This window comes from Anomaloglossus baeobatrachus, chromosome 7 (assembly GCF_048569485.1).
Source record: "Anomaloglossus baeobatrachus isolate aAnoBae1 chromosome 7, aAnoBae1.hap1, whole genome shotgun sequence".
Lineage (NCBI taxonomy): Eukaryota > Metazoa > Chordata > Amphibia > Anura > Aromobatidae > Anomaloglossus > Anomaloglossus baeobatrachus.
This window is the reverse complement of record NC_134359.1, coordinates 7,164,708-7,185,097: the sequence shown is the minus strand read 5'-3', so window position 1 is coordinate 7,185,097 and position 20,390 is coordinate 7,164,708. Positions and strand designations below refer to the sequence as shown.

The 20,390-nt window shown below is 56.0% G+C and overlaps 2 protein-coding genes across 5 annotated transcripts in view; one reads left to right on the top strand and one right to left on the bottom strand.

Moving 5' to 3' along the window:
- Nucleotides 1–20,390, bottom strand: part of CCDC14 (coiled-coil domain containing 14) — a 323,631-nt gene that overhangs the window by 110,930 nt on the left and 192,311 nt on the right. The window lies entirely within an intron of this gene.
- KALRN (kalirin RhoGEF kinase) overlaps nucleotides 19,189–20,390 on the top strand; it is a 346,094-nt gene continuing 344,892 nt past the window's right edge. For all 4 annotated transcript variants that reach the window (XM_075316995.1, XM_075316994.1, XM_075316993.1 and 1 more), the window contains exon 1: nucleotides 19,189–19,324. In XM_075316995.1, coding sequence (XP_075173110.1) covers nucleotides 19,274–19,324 — 51 coding nt within the window. In that variant the 5' untranslated portion in view covers nucleotides 19,189–19,273. The remainder of the gene's footprint in view (nucleotides 19,325–20,390) is intronic.

Here is a 20,390-nt window from a genome sequence, read left to right as displayed (position 1 = left end):
GGTGCCGCACTGTGGGGAGCTTTGTGGTGATAGACAGAGAGGAGGGTGGAGATGTTAGGGGGTGCTGCACTGTGGAGAGCTTTGTGGTGATAGAGATGAGGGTGGAGATGTAGGGGGTGCTGCACTGTGGAGAGCTTTGTGGTGATAGAGATGAGGGTGGAGATGTAGGGGGTGCTGCACTGTGGAGAGCTTTGTGGTGATAGAGAGGAGGGAGGAGATGTAGGGGGTGCTGCACTGTGGAGAGCTTTGTGGTGATAGACAGAGATGAGGGTGGAGATGTAGGGGGTGCCGCACTGTGGAACGCTTTGTGGTGATAGAGATGAGGGTGGAGATGTAGGGGGGGCCGCACTGTGGAGAGCTTTGTGGTGATAGAGAGGAGGGTGGAGATGTAGGGGGTGCTGCACTGTGGAGAGCTTTGTGGTGATAGACAGAGATGAGGGTGGAGATGTAGGGGCTGCTGCACTGTGGAGAGCTTTGTGGTGATAGAGATGAGGGTGGAGATGTAGGGGGTGCCGCACTGTGGAGAGCTTTGTGGTGATAGAGATGAGGGTGGAGATGTAGGGGGTGCTGCACTGTGGAGAGCTTTGTGGTGATAGAGATGAGGGTGGAGATGTAGGGGGTGCTGCACTGTGGAGAGCTTTGTGGTGATAGAGAGGAGGGTGGAGATGTAGGGGGGTGCTGCACTGTGGAGAGCTTTGTGGTGATAGAGATGAGGGTGGAGATGTAGGGGGGGCCGCACTGTGGAGAGCTTTGTGGTGATAGAGAGGAGGGTGGAGATGTAGGGGGTGCTGCACTGTGGAGAGCTTTGTGGTGATAGACAGAGATGAGGGTGGAGATGTAGGGGGTGCCGCACTGTGGAGAGCTTTGTGGTGATAGAGAGGAGGGTGGAGATGTAGGGGGTGCCGCACTGTGGAGAGCTTTGTGGTGATAGAGAGGAGGGTGGAGATGTAGTGGGTGCTGCACTGTGGAGAGCTTTGTGGGTCAGAACAAGCAGTGTGAATTGGATCCTGTGATATATGGGCAGCCAGTGCAGTGACTGGCACAGAGCAGAGGCATCCGAGTAGCGGTTGGCCAGATAGGTGACCCTGGCTGCTGCATTAAGGATGGACTGTAGAGGGGAGAGTCTAGTTAGGGGGAGACCAATTAATAGAGAGTTACAGTAGTCCAGGCGGGAGTGGATCAGGGCCACGGTGAGGGTTTTTGTCGTTTCCATTGTGAGAAAGGGGCGGATTCTAGAGATGTTCTTGAGGTGCAAGCGGCAGGAGCGGGCAAGAGATTGTATGTGGGAGGTGAAGGAGAGATCGGTGTCAAGTATAACCCCCAGACAGCGGCCTGCGGCCTAGGACTTATCGTTGTGCCACACACAGAGAGGGAGATGTCAGGTTTAGGAAGGTTGGGAGACGGAGGGAAAAGCAGAAGTTCAGTTTTGGAAAGGTTAAGTTTCAGATAGAGAGCAGGCATGACATTGCAAACTGCAGTCAGTCACTGGTGTTCTGTAGTACAGCGGGGGTGAGCTCAGGGGAGGAGGTGTATAGCGGTGTGTCATCAGCATAAAGATGGGACTGGAAGCCAAATCTGCTGATGGTCATTACAATTGGGGCAGTGTAGAGGGAGAAAAGAAGAGGGCCAAGGGCTGAACCTTGAGGGACCCCAACAGTGATAGGAAGAGGAGGAGATGTGGAGCCAGCAAATGATACACTGAATGAGCGGCCAGAAAGATAGGAAGAGAACCAGGAGAGCAGCCCGAGAGATAGGAGGAGAACCAGGAGAGCAGCCCGAGAGATAGGAGGAGAACCAGGAGAGCAGCCCGAGAGATAGGAGGAGAACCAGGAGAGCAGCCCGAGAGATAGGAGGAGAACCAGGAGAGCAGCCCGAGAGATAGGAGGAGAACCAGGAGAGCAGCCCGAGAGATAGGAGGAGAACCAGGAGAGCAGCCCGAGAGATAGGAGGAGAACCAGGAGAGCAGCCCGAGAGATAGGAGGAGAACCAGGAGAGCAGCCCGAGAGATAGGAGGAGAACCAGGAGAGCAGCCCGAGAGATAGGAGGAGAACCAGGAGAGCAGCCCGAGAGATAGGAGAACCAGGAGAGCAGCCCGAGAGATAGGAGGAGAACCAGGAGAGCAGCCCGAGAGATAGGAGGAGAACCAGGAGAGCAGCCCGAGAGATAGGAGGAGAACCAGGAGAGCAGCCCGAGAGATAGGAAGAGAACCAGGAGAGCAGCCCGAGAGATAGGAGGAGAACCAGGAGAGCAGCCCGAGAGATAGGAAGAGAACCAGGAGAGCAGCCCGAGAGAGAGGAGGAGAACCAGGAGAGCAGCCCGAGAGATAGGAGGAGAACCAGGAGAGCAGCCCGAGAGATAGGAAGAGAACCAGGAGAGCAGCCCGAGAGGAAGAGAACCAGGAGAGCAGCCCGAGAGATAGGAGGAGAACCAGGAGAGCAGCCCGAGAGATAGGAAGAGAACCAGGAGAGCAGCCCGAGAGATAGGAGGAGAACCAGGAGAGCAGCCCGAGAGATAGGAGGAGAACCAGGAGAGCAGCCCGAGAGATAGGAAGAGAACCAGGAGAGCAGCCCGAGAGATAGGAGGAGAACCAGGAGAGCAGCCCGAGAGATAGGAAGAGAACCAGGAGAGCAGCCCGAGAGGAAGAGAACCAGGAGAGCAGCCCGAGAGATAGGAGGAGAACCAGGAGAGCAGCCCGAGAGATAGGAAGAGAACCAGGAGAGCAGCCCGAGAGATAGGAGAACCAGGAGAGCAGCCCGAGAGATAGGAGGAGAACCAGGAGAGCAGCCCGAGAGATAGGAAGAGAACCAGGAGAGCAGCCCGAGAGATAGGAGGAGAACCAGGAGAGCAGCCCGAGAGAGAGGAGGAGAACCAGGAGAGCAGCCCGAGAGATAGGAGGAGAACCAGGAGAGCAGCCCGAGAGATAGGAGGAGAACCAGGAGAGCAGCCCGAGAGGAAGAGAACCAGGAGAGCAGCCCGAGAGATAGGAAGAGAACCAGGAGAGCAGCCCGAGAGATAGGAAGAGAACCAGGAGAGCAGCCCGAGAGATAGGAGGAGAACCAGGAAAGAACAGTGTCCTTTAGGCCGATAGAATGGAGCATAGAGAGAAGGAGATGGTGGTCAACAGTGTCGAAGCTGCAGAAAGGTCAAGAAGAATAAGCAGAGAGTGGTCACCGTTACATTTTGCTGTCAATAGGTCATTGGTCACTTTGACAAGGGCAGTTTCTGTTGAGTGTAAAGGGAGGAAGCCAGACTGTAAAGGATCTAGAAGAGAGTGAGTGGAAAGGTAGCGGGTGAGGAGAGAGTGGACCAGGCGCTCCAAGAGTTTAGAGATGAAGGGGAGATTGGAGACTGGTCTGTAGTTGCTTGTGCAGGACGGATCAAGGGAAGGTTTTTTTAATAATGGAGTAATGATAGAGTGTTTGAGGGGGGAGGGGAAGATACCAGAAGAGAGAGATTGAAGATAATAGGTGAGTGGTGACAACCGGAGAGAGGGACTGGAGTAGAGGAGAGGGGAAGGATCAGTAGGGCAAGTGGTAGGACGAGAGGAGGAGAGGAGCCTGGAGACCTCCTCCTCTGTGACTGGGTCAAATATGGAAAGTGAGCTGGATGGGATGTGGCGAGGGATGGGATTCACAACGCTTAGTGGCTGGGAGCTGATCTCTCGGCGGATGTTTTCTATTTTCTCTGTGAAATACGAGGCCAGGTCATCAGCATGAAGGTCTGTGATAGGGGTCTGTACTTTGGGACTGAGGAGGGAGTGAAAGGTGTCAAAGAGCTTTTTTGGATTGTTGGCTAGTGATAAGGGTGGTGAAGTAGGTCTGTTTGGCGAGGTGAAGGGAAGAGTTGTAGGTCCTTAGCATGAACTTGTAGTGGATGAAGTTTTCTGGTGTGCGGGATTTCCTCCATAGGCGCTCGGCACTCCTGGAGCATCGCTGGAGAAATCGAGTTTGGGATGTGAGTCAATGGCCTGTAGGTTTCTGAATGTGTGATAGGTGGGAGTGTACTGGGGTGGACGAGGGTTTGTGAGCTTGAAGGAGAGGATGTTGTGGTCAGAGAGGGGAAAAGGTGAGTTGTCAAAGTGAGAGATTGAGCAGAAGCGGATAAAGACCAGGTCAAGGGTGTTACCATCTTCATGTGTCTCAGAGGATGAGAGCTGTGAGAGGCCAAGGGAGGTGGTGAGAGATAGAAGCTGGGATGCAGATGGGGGGGAGGGGCTGTTCATGGGTATGTTAAAGTCTCCTAGGATGAGGGTTGGTAATTCACAGGACATGAAGTGCGGCAGCCAGGCTGAAAAGTGGTCAAGGAACTGGGTGGGTGACCCGGTGGACGGTATATGACAGCTACTCTGAGGGAGAGGGGATGTAAGAGTCTGATGGTGTGGACTTCAAAGGATGGGAATGAGAGTGATGGAGCTGGGGGGATGACCTGGAAAGTGCACTGTGGAGACAGGAGTAAGCAGACTCCACCACCATGTCTGTTTCCAGGTCTTGGTGAATGGGAAAAGTGTAAACCACCGTGAGAGATGGCAGCAGGGGAAGCAGTGTCAGAATCCGGAATCCAGGTCTCAGTGAGGGCTAGCAGGCTAAGAGAGTTATTGAGAAAGAGGTTGTGGATGTAAGGAAGCTTGTTACATACGGACCGTGGATTCCAGAGAGCACAATTACAAGAGGGAAGTGACGGTGTACAACTAATGTCAATGATGTTAGCAGGGTTTCTGTAGGAGGTGGGGGAGGGGGTAAAGTTAGCATGGGGTGGACCGGGATTAGGAGAGATATCGCCTGAGAGAAGTAGGAGTAGAAGGAGAAAGGTCAGATGGTATCTGGACTTGTGGCATGGCTTTTTCTGCCAGACCCTGGAGCATGATGGATGGAGAGTATACAGATAGGTGAAAAGAGCCTGGGAGCCGTACATAGGAGAGGGGAGGAGAGAGGGGCTGATGTGGATCAGTGGTGATGGAGGGGGGACAGGGCGGTGAAAGTGGGAGCTGTACATAGGAGAGGGGAGGAGAGAGGGGCTGATGTGGATGAGAGGTGATGGAGGGGGGACAGGGCGGTGAAAGTGGGAGCTGTACATAGGAGAGGGGAGGAGAGAGGGGCTGATGTGGATGAGTGGTGATGGAGGGGGGACAGGGCGGTGAATGTGGGAGCTGTACATAGGAGAGGGGAGGAGAGAGGGGCTGATGTGGATGAGAGGTGATGGAGGGGGGACAGGGCGGTGAATGTGGGAGCTGTACATAGGAGAGGGGAGGAGAGAGGGGCTGATGTGGATGAGTGGTGATGGAGGGGGGACAGGGCGGTGAATGTGGGAGCTGTACATAGGAGAGGGGAGGAGAGAGGGGCTGATGTGGATGAGGGGTGATGGAGGGGGGACAGGGCGGTGAATGTGGGAGCCGTACATAGGAGAGGGGAGGAGAGAGGGGCTGATGTGGATGAGTGGTGATGGAGGGGGGACAGGGCGGTGAATGTGGGAGCTGTACATAGGAGAGGGGAGGAGAGAGGGGCTGATGTGGATGAGTGGTGATGGAGGGGGGACAGGGCGGTGAATGTGGGAGCTGTACATAGGAGAGGGGAGGAGAGAGGGGCTGATGTGGATGAGGGGTGATGGAGGGGGGACAGGCCGGTGAATGTGGGAGCTGTACATAGGAGAGGGGAGGAGAGAGGGGCTGATGTGGATGAGAGGTGATGGAGGGGGGACAGGGCGGTGAAAGTGGGAGCTGTACATAGGAGAGGGGAGGAGAGAGGGGCTGATGTGGATGAGTGGTGATGGAGGGGGGACAGGGCGGTGAATGTGGGAGCTGTACATAGGAGAGGGGAGGAGAGAGGGGCTGATGTGGATGAGGGGTGATGGAGGGGGGACAGGGCGGTGAATGTGGGAGCCGTACATAGGAGAGGGGAGGAGAGCGGGACTGATGTGGATGAGTGGTGATGGAGGGGGGACAGGGCGGTGAAAGTGGGAGCCGTACATAGGAGAGGAGAGAGGGGCTGATGTGGATGAGTGGTGATGGAGGGGGGACAGGGCGGTGAAAGTGGGAGCCGTACATAGGAGAGGAGAGAGGGGCTGATGTGGATGAGTGGTGATGGAGGGGGACAGGGCGGTGAATGTGTGAGCTGTACATAGGAGAGGGGAGGAGAGAACGGCTGATGTGGATGAGTGGTGATGGAGGGGGGATGGGGCGGTGAATGTGGGAGCTGTACATAGGAGAGAGGGACTGATGTGGATGAGTGGTGATGGAGGGGGGACAGGGCGGTGAATGTGGGAGCTGTACATAGGAGAGGGGAGGGGAGAGGGGCTGATGTGGATGAGTGGTGATGGAGGGGGGACAGGGCGGTGAATGTGGGAGCCGTACATAGGAGAGGGGAGGAGAGAGGGGCTGATGTGGATGAGTGGTGATGGAGGGGGGACAGGGCGGTGAATGTGGGAGCTGTACATAGGAGAGGAGAGAGGGGCTGATGTGGATGAGTGGTGATGGAGGGGGACAGGGCGGTGAATGTGTGAGCTGTACATAGGAGAGGGGAGGAGAGAACGGCTGATGTGGATGAGTGGTGATGGAGGGGGGATGGGGCGGTGAATGTGGGAGCTGTACATAGGAGAGGAGAGAGGGGCTGATGTGGATGAGTGGTGATGGAGGGGGGACAGGGCGGTGAATGTGGGAGCTGTACATAGGAGAGGGGAGGGGAGAGGGGCTGATGTGGATGAGTGGTGATGGAGGGGGGACAGGGCGGTGAATGTGGGAGCCGTACATAGGAGAGGGGAGGAGAGAGGGGCTGATGTGGATGAGTGGTGATGGAGGGGGGACAGGGCGGTGAATGTGGGAGCTGTACATAGGAGAGGGGAGGAGAGAGGGGCTGATGTGGATGAGTGGTGATGGGGGGGGACAGGGTGGTGAATGTGGGAGCTGTACATAGGAGAGGAGAGAGGGGCTGATGTGGATGAGTGGTGATGGAGGGGGGATGGGGCGGTGAAAGTGGGAGCCGTACATAGGAGAGGAGAGAGGGGCTGATGTGGATGAGTGGTGATGGAGGGGGGATGGGGCGGTGAATGTGGGAGCCGTACATAGGAGAGGGGAGGAGAGAGGGACTGATGTGGATGAGTGGTGATGGAGGGGGGACAGGGCGGTGAATGTGGGAGCTGTACCTAGGAGAGGAGAGAGGGGCTGATGTGGATGAGTGGTGATGGAGGGGGAACAGGGCGGTGAATGTGGGAGCCGTACATAGGAGAGGGGAGGAGAGAGGGACTGATGTGGATGAGTGGTGATGGGGGGGGGAACAGGGCGGTGAAAGTGGGAGCTGTACATAGGAGAGGGGAGGGGAGAGGGGCTGATGTGGATGAGTGGTGATGGAGGGGGGACGGGGCGGTGAAAGTGGGAGCTGTACATAGGAGAGGGGAGGGGAGAGGGGCTGATGTGGATCAGTGGTGATGGAGGGGGACGGGGCGGTGAATGTGGGAGCTGTACATAGGAGAGGGGAGGAGAGAGGGGCTGATGTGGATGAGTGGTGATGGAGGGGGGACAGGGCGGTGAAAGTGGGAGCTGTACCTAGGAGAGGAGAGAGGGACTGATGTGGATGAGTGGTGATGGGGGGGGAACAGGGCGGTGAAAGTGGGAGCTGTACATAGGAGAGGGGAGGAGAGGGGCTGATGTGGATGAGTGGTGATGGGGGGGATGGGGTGGTGAGAGTGGGAGCTGTACATAGGAGAAGGGCTGATGTGGATCAGTGGCAGGGCCGTATTTACCACTAGGCACCTGTGGTCCGGTGCCTAGGGCGGCGCGATGCGGGGGGCGGCGCCTTCTAGCAGCAAAAAAAAAATAAATAAAAATTATTATTATTTTTTTACCTATCCCACTAAATCCGCAGTCTTTTCTCGGGGGGGGGGGGGTTCGGGGTAAAGGGGGGTGTTGTGCACGCGCACGGGCGCCCCTCTATTCATTTGTATGTATCCGCGTCTTTAAAGCGGATACAAATACACTGCAGGCAACGGGCACAGGGAGCTGATTGAACCCGGAACTGCCGACAGCTGCATTTCCGGGGTCACAACACGCGCGCTCCAATCAGCTTCTTGCCAAGAGCTGGGGCATCCAAACCTGTGCAGAGCTCACAGCAGGCACCAGTGTGACGTCTGGAGGATAATCACCGGGTCCGGAGCAGGTAATAAGCTGTCTATATGTGAAGGGGGGGCTTTACTGCTAACTGTATGTGATGGGGGGGAGGGGAGCACTGCATACTCAGAAATGCCTGTGCTAACTGTTTGTGATGGGGGGAGGGGCGCACTGCATACTCAGAAATGCCTGTGCTAACTGTTTGTGATGGGGGGAGGGGTGCACTGCATGCATACTCACAATTAGCAGTAAGCACAGGCATTTCTATGTGATGGGGGAGGGGCGCACTGCATACTCAGAAATGCCTGTGCTAACTGTATGTGATGGGGGGAGGGGCGCACTGCATACTCCGAAATGCCTGTGCTAACTGTTTGTGATGGGGGGAGGGGTGCACTGCATGCATACTCACAATTAGCAGTAAGCACAGGCATTTCTATGTGATGGGGGAGGGGCGCACTGCATACTCAGAAATGCCTGTGCTAACTGTATGTGATGGGGGGAGGGGGGCACTGCATGCATACTCACAATTAGCAGTAAGCACAGGCATTTCTATGTGATGGGGGGAGGGGCGCACTGCATACTCAGAAATGCCTGTGCTAACTGTGATTAGCTGAGGCTGGGGGGAGAGAGGCTGGGGAGAGGGAGGCTGGGGGGAGAGAGACGCTGAGGGGAGAGAGACGCTGAGGCTGGGGGGAGAGAGGCTGAGGCTGGGGGGAGAGGCTGGGGGGAGAGAGAGGCTGAGGCTGGGGGGGGGGAGGCTGGGGGGGAGAGAGAGGCTGAGGCTGGGGGGAGAGAGAGGCTAAAGCTGGGGGGGAGGCTGGGGGGAGAGAGAGGCTGAGGTTGGGGGGGAGGCTGGGGGGAGAGAGAGGCTGAGAGGAGAGAGGCTGATGCTGGGAGAGGCTGGGGGGAGAGGGAGGCTGGGGGGGGGCTGGGGGGAGAGAGAGAGGCTGAGAGGCTGAGGCTGGGAGGAGGGAGGCTGATACTGGGGGAAGCTGGGAGCAGGGAGGCTGATGCTGGGGGAGGCTGGGAGGAGAGAGGCTGATGCTGGGGGGGGGGGCTTGGAGGAGGGAGGCTGATGCTCAGGGAGGCTGGGAGGCTGATGCTGGGGGAGGCTTGGAGGAGGGGGGCTGGGAGGAGGGAGGCTGATGCTGGGGGGAGGCTGGGAGGAGGGAGGCTGATGCTGGGGGAGGCTGGGAGGAGAGAGGCTGATGCTGGAGGAGGCTCATGCTGGGGGAGGCTGGAAGGAGAGAGGCTGATGCTGGGGTAAGCTGGGAGCAGGGAGGCTGATGCTGAGGGAGGCTGGGGGGAGAGAGGCTGATGCTGGGGGAGGCTGGGGGGAGAGAGGCTGATGCTGGGGGAGAGGCTGCTGCTGGAGGCGGGGGGAGAGAGGCTGATGCTGAGGGAGAGGCTGCTGCTGGAGGCGGGGGGAGAGAGGCTGCTGCTGGGGGAATGGGAGAGAGGGGCCAATGCTAGAGACAGAGGACAAGGGTTGAGGGATAGTGCAATGACAATATCGATGGGGGGGGAGTGTAAGGACTCAGAATAAGAGGGGGGCAGCATTGGGAGCTCATTATGGAGAAGGGGCAGCATGTGTGGGCTCAGTATGGAGTGGAGCAATGTAGGGGAGTCAATATCAAGAGTGGGGTAGTGTGTGTGTGTGTGTGTGTGTGTGTGTGTGTGTGTGTGTGTGTGTGTGTCTCAGCATAAGCGTTAGTGTGGTGGTCTTAGTATGATGAGTGGGGCAGCATGGAGGTGTCATTATGGAAAAAAGGAAGGCAGCATTAGGAGCTCATGGAGAGAGGCAGCATGCATGGGACACTGTGAGGAGGGGGCAGCATGCACTGGACACTGTGAGGAGGGGGAAGCATGCATGGGACACTGTGAGGAGGGGGAAGCATGCATGGGACATTGTGAGGAGGGGCCAGCATGCATGTGACACTGTGAGGAGGGGGCAGCATGCATGGGACACTGTGAGGAGGGGGCAGCATGCATGGGACATTGTGAGGAGGGGGCAGCATGCATGGGACACTGTGAGGAGGGGGCAGCATGCATGGGACATTGTGAGGAGGGGGGTAGCATGCATGGGACATTGTGAGGAGGGGGCAGCATGCATGGGACATTGTGAAGAGGGAGCAGCATGCATGGGACATTGGGAGGAGGGGGAAGCATGCATGGGACATTGTGAGGAGGGGCCAGCATGCATGGGACATTGGGAGGAGGGGGCAGCATGCATGGGACACTGTGAGGAGGGAGCAGCATGCATGGGACATTGTGAGGGGGGACAGCATGCATGGGACATTGTGAGGAGGGGGCAGCATGCATGGGACATTGTGAGGAGGGGGTAGCATGCATGGGACATTGTGAGGAGGGGGCAGCATGCATGGGACATTGTGAAGAGGGAGCAGCATGCATGGGACATTGTGAGGAGGGGGAAGCATGCATGGGACATTGTGAGGAGGGGCCAGCATGCATGGGACATTGGGAGGAGGGGGGTAGCATGCATGGGACATTGTGAAGAGGGAGCAGCATGCATGGGACATTGTGAGGAGGGGGAAGCATGCATGGGACATTGTGAGGAGGGGCCAGCATGCATGGGACATTGGGAGGAGGGGGCAGTATGCATGGGACAGTGTGAGGAGGGGGTAGCATGCATGGGACATTGTGAGGAGGGAGCAGCATGCATGGGACATTGTGAGGAGGGGGAAGCATGCATGGGACATTGTGAGGAGGGGCCAGCATGCATGGGACATTGGGAGGAGGGGGCAGCATGCATGGGACACTGTGAGGAGGGAGCAGCATGCATGGGACATTGTGAGGTGGGGGAAGCATGCATGGGACATTGTGAGGAGGGGCAGCATGCATGGGACATTGGGAGGAGGGGCAACATGCATGGGACATTGTGAGGGGGGACAGCATGCATGGGACATTGTGAGGAGGGGGCAGCATGCATGGGACATTGTGAGGAGGGGGCAGTATGCATGGGACATTGTGAGGAGGGGGCAGCATGCATGGGACATTGTGAGGAGGGGGCAGCATGCATGGGACATTGTGAGGAAGGGGCAGCATGCATGGGACACTGTGAGGAGGGAGCAGCATGCATGGGACATTGTGAGGTGGGGGAAGCATGCATGGGACATTGTGAGGAGGGGCAGCATGCATGGGACATTGGGAGGAGGGGCAACATGCATGGGACATTGTGAGGGGGGACAGCATGCATGGGACATTGTGAGGAGGGGGCAGCATGCATGGGACATTGTGAGGAGGGGGCAGTATGCATGGGACATTGTGAGGAGGGGGCAGTATGCATGGGACATTGTGAGGAGGGGGCAGCATGCATGGGACATTGTGAGGAGGGGGCAGCATGCATGGGACACTGAGGAGGGGGCAGCATGCATGGGACACTGAGGAGGGGGCAGCATGCATGGGACATTGTGAGGAGGGGGCAGCATGCATGGGACACTGTGAGGAGGGGGCAGCATGCATGGGACACTGAGGAGGGGGCAGCATGCATGGGACATTGTGAGGAGGGGGCAGCATGCATGGGACATTGTGAGGAGGGGGCAGCATGCATGGGACACTGAGGAGGGGGCAGCATGCATGGGACATTGTGAGGAGGGGGCAGCATGCATGGGACATTGTGAGGAGGGGGCAGCATGCATGGGACATTGTGAGGAGGGGGCAGCATGCATGGGACATTGTGAGGAGGGGGCAGCATGCATGGGACATTGTGAGGAGGGGGCAGCATGCACTGGACACTGTGAGGAGGGGGCAGCATGCATGGGACATTGTGAGGAGGGGGAAGCATGTATGGGACATTGTGAGGAGGGGCCAGCATGCATGTGACACTGTGAGGAGGGGGCAGCATGCATGGGACATTGTGAGGAGGGGGCAGCATGCATGGGACACTGTGAGGAGGGGGCAGCATGCATGGGACACTGTGAGGAGGGGGCAGCATGCATGGGACATTGTGAGGAGGGGGTAGCATGCATGGGACATTGTGAGGAGGGGGCAGCATGCATGGGACATTGTGAAGAGGGAGCAGCATGCATGGGACATTGTGAGGAGGGGGAAGCATGCATGGGACATTGTGAGGAGGGGCCAGCATGCATGGGACATTGGGAGGAGGGGCACATGCATGGGACACTGTGAGGAGGGAGCAGCATGCATGGGACACTGTGAGGAGGGGGCAGCATGCATGGGACATTGTGAGGAGGGGGCAGCATGCATGGGACATTGTGAGGAGGGGGCAGCATGCATGGGACATTGTGAGGAGGGGGCAAGCATGCATGGGACACTGTGAGGAGGGGGCAGCATGCATGGGACATTGTGAGGAGGGGGCAGCATGCATGGGACATTGTGAGGAGGGGGCAGCATGCATGGGACATTGTGAGGAGGGGACAGCATGCGTGGGACACTGTGAGGAGGGGGCAGCATGCATGGGACACTGTGAGGAGGGGGCAGCATGCATGGGACACTGTGAGGAGGGGGCAGCATGATGTGAGGACAGTACAGATCATATTTCATAATTGAGGAAGGTGGGTATAATTTATAAGGGAGGGCAGTGTGTAGTTTATTAGGGGCAGTGTTACACTATATAAGTGGGGACGGTGGGAATATTTTATACTCATGCTATGTTTTGATGTGCCTGTGGTGATCCCCATTGGGGGGGGGTTAGTGCCCTTCATTTCTCATTGATACTTTTTAAAGTGTTTTACAGAGTAGATCTGCCTTAAACAGATGTCGTGTGCGAAAACTCAGTGTTACGTTGTCACTAAGGGGCGCGACCACTTAAAAGTGCCTAGGGCAGCACGAAGGCAAAATATAGCCCTGATCAGTGGTGATGGGGGGGACAGGGCGGTGAATGTGGGAGCTGTACATAGGAGAGGGGGGAGGGGCTGATGTGGATGAGTGGTGATGGGGGGGGACAGGGCGGTGAATGTGGGAGCTGTACATAGGAGAGGAGAGGAGAGAGGGGCTGATGTGGATGAGTGGTGATGGAGGGGGACAGGGCGGTGAATGTGGGAGCTGTACATAGGAGAGGGGAGGAGAGAGGGGCTGATGTGGATGAGAGGTGATGGAGGGGGGACAGGGCGGTGAATGTGGGAGCTGTACATAGGAGAGGGGAGGATAGAGCGGCTGATGTGGATGACTGGTGATGGAGGGGGGACAGGGCGGTGAATGTGGGAGCTGTACATAGGAGAGGAGAGAGGGGCTGATGTGGATGAGTGGTGATGGGGGGGGACAGGGCGGTGAATGTGGGAGCTGTACATAGGAGAGGAGAGGAGAGAGGGGCTGATGTGGATGAGTGGTGATGGAGGGGGACAGGGCGGTGAATGTGGGAGCTGTACATAGGAGAGGGGAGGAGAGAGGGGCTGATGTGGATGACTGGTGATGGAGGGGGGACAGGGCGGTGAATGTGGGAGCTGTACATAGGAGAGGGGAGGAGAGAGGGGCTGATGTGGATGAGTGGTGATGGAGAGGGGACAGGGCGGTGAATGTGGGAGCCGTACATAGGAGAGGGGAGGAGAGAGGAGCTGATGTGGATCAGTGGTGATGGGGGGGAAAGTGGGAGCTGTACATAGGAGAGGGGAGGAGAGAGGGGCTGATGTGGATGAGTGGTGATGGAGGGGGACAGGGCGGTGAATGTGGGAGCTGTACATAGGAGAGGAGAGAGGGGCTGATGTGGATGAGTGGTGATGGAGGGGGGACAGGGCGGTGAATGTGGGAGCTGTACATAGGAGAGGAGAGAGGGGCTGATGTGGATGAGTGGTGATGGAGGGGGACAGGGCGGTGAATGTGGGAGCTGTACATAGGAGAGGAGAGAGGGGCTGATGTGGATGAGTGGTGATGGAGGGGGGACAGGGCGGTGAATGTGGGAGCTGTACATAGGAGAGGAGAGAGGGGCTGATGTGGATGAGTGGTGATGGAGGGGGACAGGGCGGTGAATGTGGGAGCTGTACATAGGAGAGGGGAGGATAGAGCGGCTGATGTGGATGACTGGTGATGGAGGGGGGACAGGGCGGTGAAAGTGGGAGCTGTACATAGGAGAGGAGAGGAGAGAGGGGCTGATGTGGATCAGTGGTGATGGGGGGGGGACAGGGTGGTGAATGTGGGAGCTGTACATAGGAGAGGGGAGGAGAGAGGGGCTGATGTGGATGAGTGGTGATGGGGGGGGGACAGGGTGGTGAATGTGGGAGCTGTACATAGGAGAGGGGAGGAGAGAGGGGCTGATGTGGATGAGTGGTGATGGAGGGGGGACAGGGTGGTGAATGTGGGAGCTGTACATAGGAGAGGAGAGAGCGGCTGATGTGGATGAGTGGTGATGGAGGGGGGACAGGGCGGTGAATGTGGGAGCCGTACATAGGAGAGGAGAGGAGAGAGAGGGGCTGATGTGGATGAGTGGTGATGGAGGGGGGACAGGGCGGTGAATGTGGGAGCCGTACATAGGAGAGGAGAGAGCGGCTGATGTGGATCAGTGGTGATGGAGGGGGACAGGGCGGTGAAAGTGGGAGCTGTACATAGGAGAGGGGAGGAGAGAGGGGCTGATGTGGATCAGTGGTGATGGGGGGGGAACAGGGCGGTGAAAGTGGGAGCTGTACATAGGAGAGGGGAGGAGAGAAGGGCTGATGTGGATCAGTGGTGATGGGGGGGGGGGACAGGGCGGTGAAAGTGGGAGCTGTACATAGGAGAGGGGAGGAGAGAGGGGCTGATGTGGATCAGTGGTGATGGGGGGGGGGACAGGGCGGTGAAAGTGGGAGCTGTACATAGGAGAGGGGAGGAGAGAGGGGCTGATGTGGATCAGTGGTGATGGGGGGGGAAGAGGGCGGTGAAAGTGGGAGCTGTACATAGGATGATAGAGAGAGAAATAATAGTCATGGTGGAAACAGAAGGTGTCAGAGTAGTTTGCCTGCCTCCTGCCCTGACTAACTGCCATTGAAATAACTGCCCAGCACTTTGCAAAAGATGGCACCCGTCATGCAGGCACCCCACACGCGTGCACCCCCTAAGAGAGCCCCAGATATATAGAGCAGACTAGAGGAGCAGGTAAGGGGGATTATGGGTGCTCAGCTTGTTAAAGGGAAGGTATCGTCAAAAAAAATAAAAAATTCAATAACTGAAAAAATGTAAAGTAATAATGTTTTGTTTAAATATTATTTATTTTTAATTGAGCAAAATATAAAAAAAAAATTAAAAAGTTTGATATTTTCCACTGTTAAACACTAGGGGGAGCAGCTGCTGAAATCCTACAGAAATTCCACTGTATAAAACGCTCAGATTACAGCCTGCAGTAAAAGTGGGCGGAGTCTGCTCTCCTGTGTGTGGTGGCACGCCTCCCCTCCCAATCTGAGTGTTTACAACAGATAACAGAGAATGACATGTAGGGACACAATGCACATTATACTGGTGACCACAAATGTCCAAAGTGTCACCAAGGACAGCAGGAGTATCACACAGGACAGGATTAGATACACAGCTCAGCAGACAGTATCACACAGGACAGGATTAGATACACAGCTCAGCAGACAGTATCACACAGGATAGGATTAGATACACTGCTCAGCAGACAGTATCACACAGGACAGGATTAGATACACAGCTCAGCAGACAGTATCACACAGGACAGGATTAGATACACAGCTCAGCAGACAGTATCACACAGGACAGGATTAGATACACAGCTCAGCAGACAGTATCACACAGGACAGGATTAGATACACAGCTCAGCAGACAGGATAGGATTAGATACACAGCTCAGCAGACAGTATCACACAGGACAGGATTAGATACACAGCTCAGCAGACAGTATCACACAGGACAGGATTAGATACACAGCTCAGCAGACAGTATCACACAGGACAGGATTAGATACACAGCTCAGCAGACAGTATCACACAGGATAGGATTAGATACACTGCTCAGCAGACAGTATCACACAGGAGAGGATTAGCTACACAGCGCAGCAGACAGTATCACACAGGACAGGATTAGATACACAGCTCAGCAGACAGTATCACACAGGATAGGATTAGATACACTGCTCAGCAGATAGTATCACACAGGACAGGATTAGATACACAGCTCAGCAGACAGTATCACACAGGACAGGATTAGATACACAGCTCAGCAGACAGTATCACACAGGACAGGATTAGATACACAGCTCAGCAGACAGTATCACACAGGACAGGATTAGATACACAGCTCAGCAGACAGGATAGGATTAGATACACAGCTCAGCAGACAGTATCACACAGGATAGGATTAGATACACGGCTCAGCAGACAGTATCACACAGGACAGGATTAGATACACAGCTCTGCAGACAGTATCACACAGAATAGGATTAGATACACAGCTGTGCAGACAGTATCACACAGGATAGGATTAGATACACAGCTCAGCAGACAGTATCACACAGGATAGGATTAGATACACGGCTCAGCAGACAGTATCACACAGGACAGGTTTAGATACACAGCTCTGCAGACAGTATCACACAGGATAGGATTAGATACACAGCTTAGCAGACAGTATCACACAGGAGAGGATTAGATACACAGCTCAGCAGACAGTATCACACAGGATAGGATTAGATACACAGCTCTGCAGATAATATCACAGGAGAGGATTAGATACACGGCTCAGCAGACAGTATCACACAGGAGAGTATTAGATACACAGCTCAGCAGACGGTATCACACAGGAGAGGATTAGATACACAGCTCAGCAGACGGTATCACACAGGGGAGCTGCGGGAGCTGTGGAGGCGGGCAGAGCTGCGGGAGCTTCAGCGGGGGGGGCTTGGGAGAACGGAGGGAGGGCGGTGTCATTGGAGACGGTAATGGCGGGGGGGAGGGGCGGCTTCTGTAGCGGGGGCAGAGCAGGGGCTGGGGAGAACGGAGGGATGGGATGTCACCGGAGACTGTAACAGGGGAGGGGATGGGGCCCGTACTCACACATCCCGCGGTTGACAGGATTAAAGTGGAGCAAACAGCACACGCTGTGAGCTCCACAATAATGGCGCTGAACTCCTCCCTCTGCTGTGAACTGGACAGCCCAGGGGGCGCGTCCAGGTCACAGCAGACGCCCATTATAACGTACGGCATGGGGTCGGAGCCCGACTATCAGAGTCTATGCACAGGGGCTGCCATAAAGGAAGGAGTTACTGTTGTTACACACACGGCAAATCCAGCATGGCCGCCCCCAGTGCCTCCAGTTAAATAAGAATTACATAAAAACTAAATAAGCTGCGATTTTCATTTTGCATTAGAAATACTTGATTTCATAATCACTATTTTAAATACAAAAATAAGAAACCGCGACAGCTTCCCTTTTAAGGGAAATGAACAAAAGTTAATCACACCAGGAAATAATTAGTGAACCAAAGGGAACAGGACATTTTACAACCAGCCTGGCTACAAACTGCACATCTGTCAGTCCGGCCGCCGTTACCTGTCAGTCCGGCCGCCGTTACCTGTCAGTCCGGCCGCCGTTACCTGTCAGTCCGGCCGCCGTTACCTGTCAGTCCGGCCGCCGTTACCTGTCAGTCCGGCCGCCGTTACCTGTCAGTCCGGCCGCCGTTACCTGTCAGTCCGGCCGCCGTTACCTGTCAGTCCGGCCGCCGTTACCTGTCAGTCCGGCCGCCGTTACCTGTCAGTCCGGCCGCCGTTACCTGTCAGTCCGGCCGCCGTTACCTGTCAGTCCGGCCGCCGTTACCTGTCAGTCCGGCCGCCGTTACCTGTCAGTCCGGCCGCCGTTACCTGTCAGTCCGGCCGCCGTTACCTGTCAGTCCGGCCGCCGTTACCTGTCAGTCCGGCCGCCGTTACCTGTCAGTCCGGCCGCCGTTACCTGTCAGTCCGGCCGCCGTTACCTGTCAGTCCGGCCGCCGTTACCTGTCAGTCTGGCCGCCGTTACCTGTCAGTCCGGCCGCCGTTACCTGTCAGTCCGGCCGCCGTTACCTGTCAGAATCCCCTTCCCTTGTGCTCCGGGGTCCCGGCCGCTGTGGGCGCTCCCCTGCAGGCTGTCCCGGCCGCTGTGGGCGCTCCCCTGCAGGCTGTCCCGGCCGCTGTGGGCGCTCCCCTGCAGGCTGTCCCGGCCGCTGTGGGCGCTCCCCTGCAGGCTGTCCCGGCCGCTGTGGGCGCTCCCCTGCAGGCTGTCCCGGCCGCTGTGGGCGCTCCCCTGCAGGACGTTCGTCTTCTCCTGTGTTCCCCTGTAATGATGTCTTATGCCATCTGCTGGTCACAGCCAGTACTTCACCTTTCTCTTTCTCCATAAGAATAGCTTACATGTTATTATTAGAATGAATTCCAGTTAATGAATTCTATTATTAAATAAATAATAATTTCCCTTTCTAGGTTAGAGTGAATCCTGCAGGGGTCGTGGCTTTGTATTTTTGTGGAGAACTCTGAAAATGTTGTGTTTTCCCGTAGCCACCACTAGGGGGAGCTCCCTGCGGACCTGTGTAATCTGCCATTGACCTCAGTACTACATCTGTGTGCAGAGAGCTCCCCCTAGTGGTGACTGAGGCCAGAGGACTGCTATTGAAGGTAGCATGGTCTGTCCGGACGTGTCCTCTCATTTTCTGCTCTTTCAGGCCTTAGACTGGATTCAGGAGACTGGAGAACATTTTCTGTCCTCCCACTCGAGCACCGGGGACAATCTGGAGGACACTCAGGGACTGCTGAAGGAATATGAGGACTTCCGCATCCCCGCTAAGGTGAGAGCCCCTCCAGTGCCCTGAATGGTGAGGGTCCATGTAATTGCATGTGATCGGGGGTCTGGACGGTGGTCACAGCTCCAGATGGACGCAGGCCCTGGGTTATGACCTCCATAGCTTCTGTGCTTGCGGTTGCGTCGCTCCCTAGTGGTCAGTGTGGGTATTTCTCAGCGTCCCGGCAGCAGTGACCTCTGCTGATGTCTCCACATCTGCGGCTGCAGAGCCGATCAGCGTCTCATGCTTTTATGATGGATTATATAGACCCAGAGATCAGCGGCGTGAATCGCGGCCGTCGGTTAATATATGCACCCTCTTCTCTCTACTGACAGCAAACAAAGGAGAAGGTGCGGCTTCTGATCCAGCTGGCGGACAGCTTTGTAGAGAAGGGCCACGTCCACGCCACCGAGCTGAAGAAATGGGTGACCACTGTGAACAAGCATTACCGCGAGTTCTCCCTGCGGATGGGCAAATACCAGTGTTCACTGCAGAGAGCGCTGGGCATCGGCACCGAGGTACCCACATACACTGCCAGCAGCGCCACCGCTGCCACCAATCTGATCGCTGCCTCATCTCCTAACCAGCAGCTGCAATCTGATTGGAAGTTGTAGTCTTAAAGGGACAGGACTCTAGAGAAATGCCTGAAATGAGTGCGTCTGTGCTATGTTCTCCTGTATGACAAGAAGGGGAGGGGGTGATTGTATGCAGGCCCAGGCACACTGCTCACACTGCCCTCCGCCCACAGTGTTACTCTCAGGGCCAATTATTGGGGGCACCCATCAGATAAGCTTTATTGGGGCAATTTGTACACTTTGACATTTAAAGGGACATTTGCTGTGTCTGCAATCCTGCACCTTCAGATGTGACATGGAGCTGTATCGCAGGTTTATGCCCCCTGTATCAGACCAGTATACATGTATACAGGTGTGTACCATTTGTGATATATGATCCGATAATGGCCCAGATCGGCACACGTCGCCCGCTGCCATTACTCATCTCTCCGTTTCTCCTTATAACGTGGGCATTTCTGGATTGTATCGGGATGGCCATTGTATAGGTTTTTCTCACATTCATGAGAAGTGGTGGTGATGTGAGCGCTGCTTGTGATGAGTGAGCGTCCACTTCACACCCCATCACCTCCGCTAATCAGTGCTGAGGGGGCGCCCGCCATGATACCAGGGACGGCCGTCTACCTTGTGACCACAAGGTGTTGGAGCTCATGTGATGAGATCTGCGGTGACGATCGCTGCGGTCATTGATTATACTGTAAACTAAGGCTACATTCGCACTTCCGTCTTTTTGCATCAGTCACAATCAGTTGTGTGAGTGATCTAACGGATGCGTTGCAGATAGTGGCACAACTGATGTGACTGATGCTGCAAAAAAACGGATCTGTTTTTTTTTTTTTTTTTTACTGTTTGAAAGGGTATCAGCTGATCGTTCACAATAGCCGGCCGATCAGCTGATCGTTCACAAAAGCAGGGCCGCTGGGCGATCAGCTGATCGTTCACAATAGCCGGCCGATCAGCTGATCATTCACAGTAGCCGGCCGATCAGCTGATCGTTCACAGTAGCCGGCCG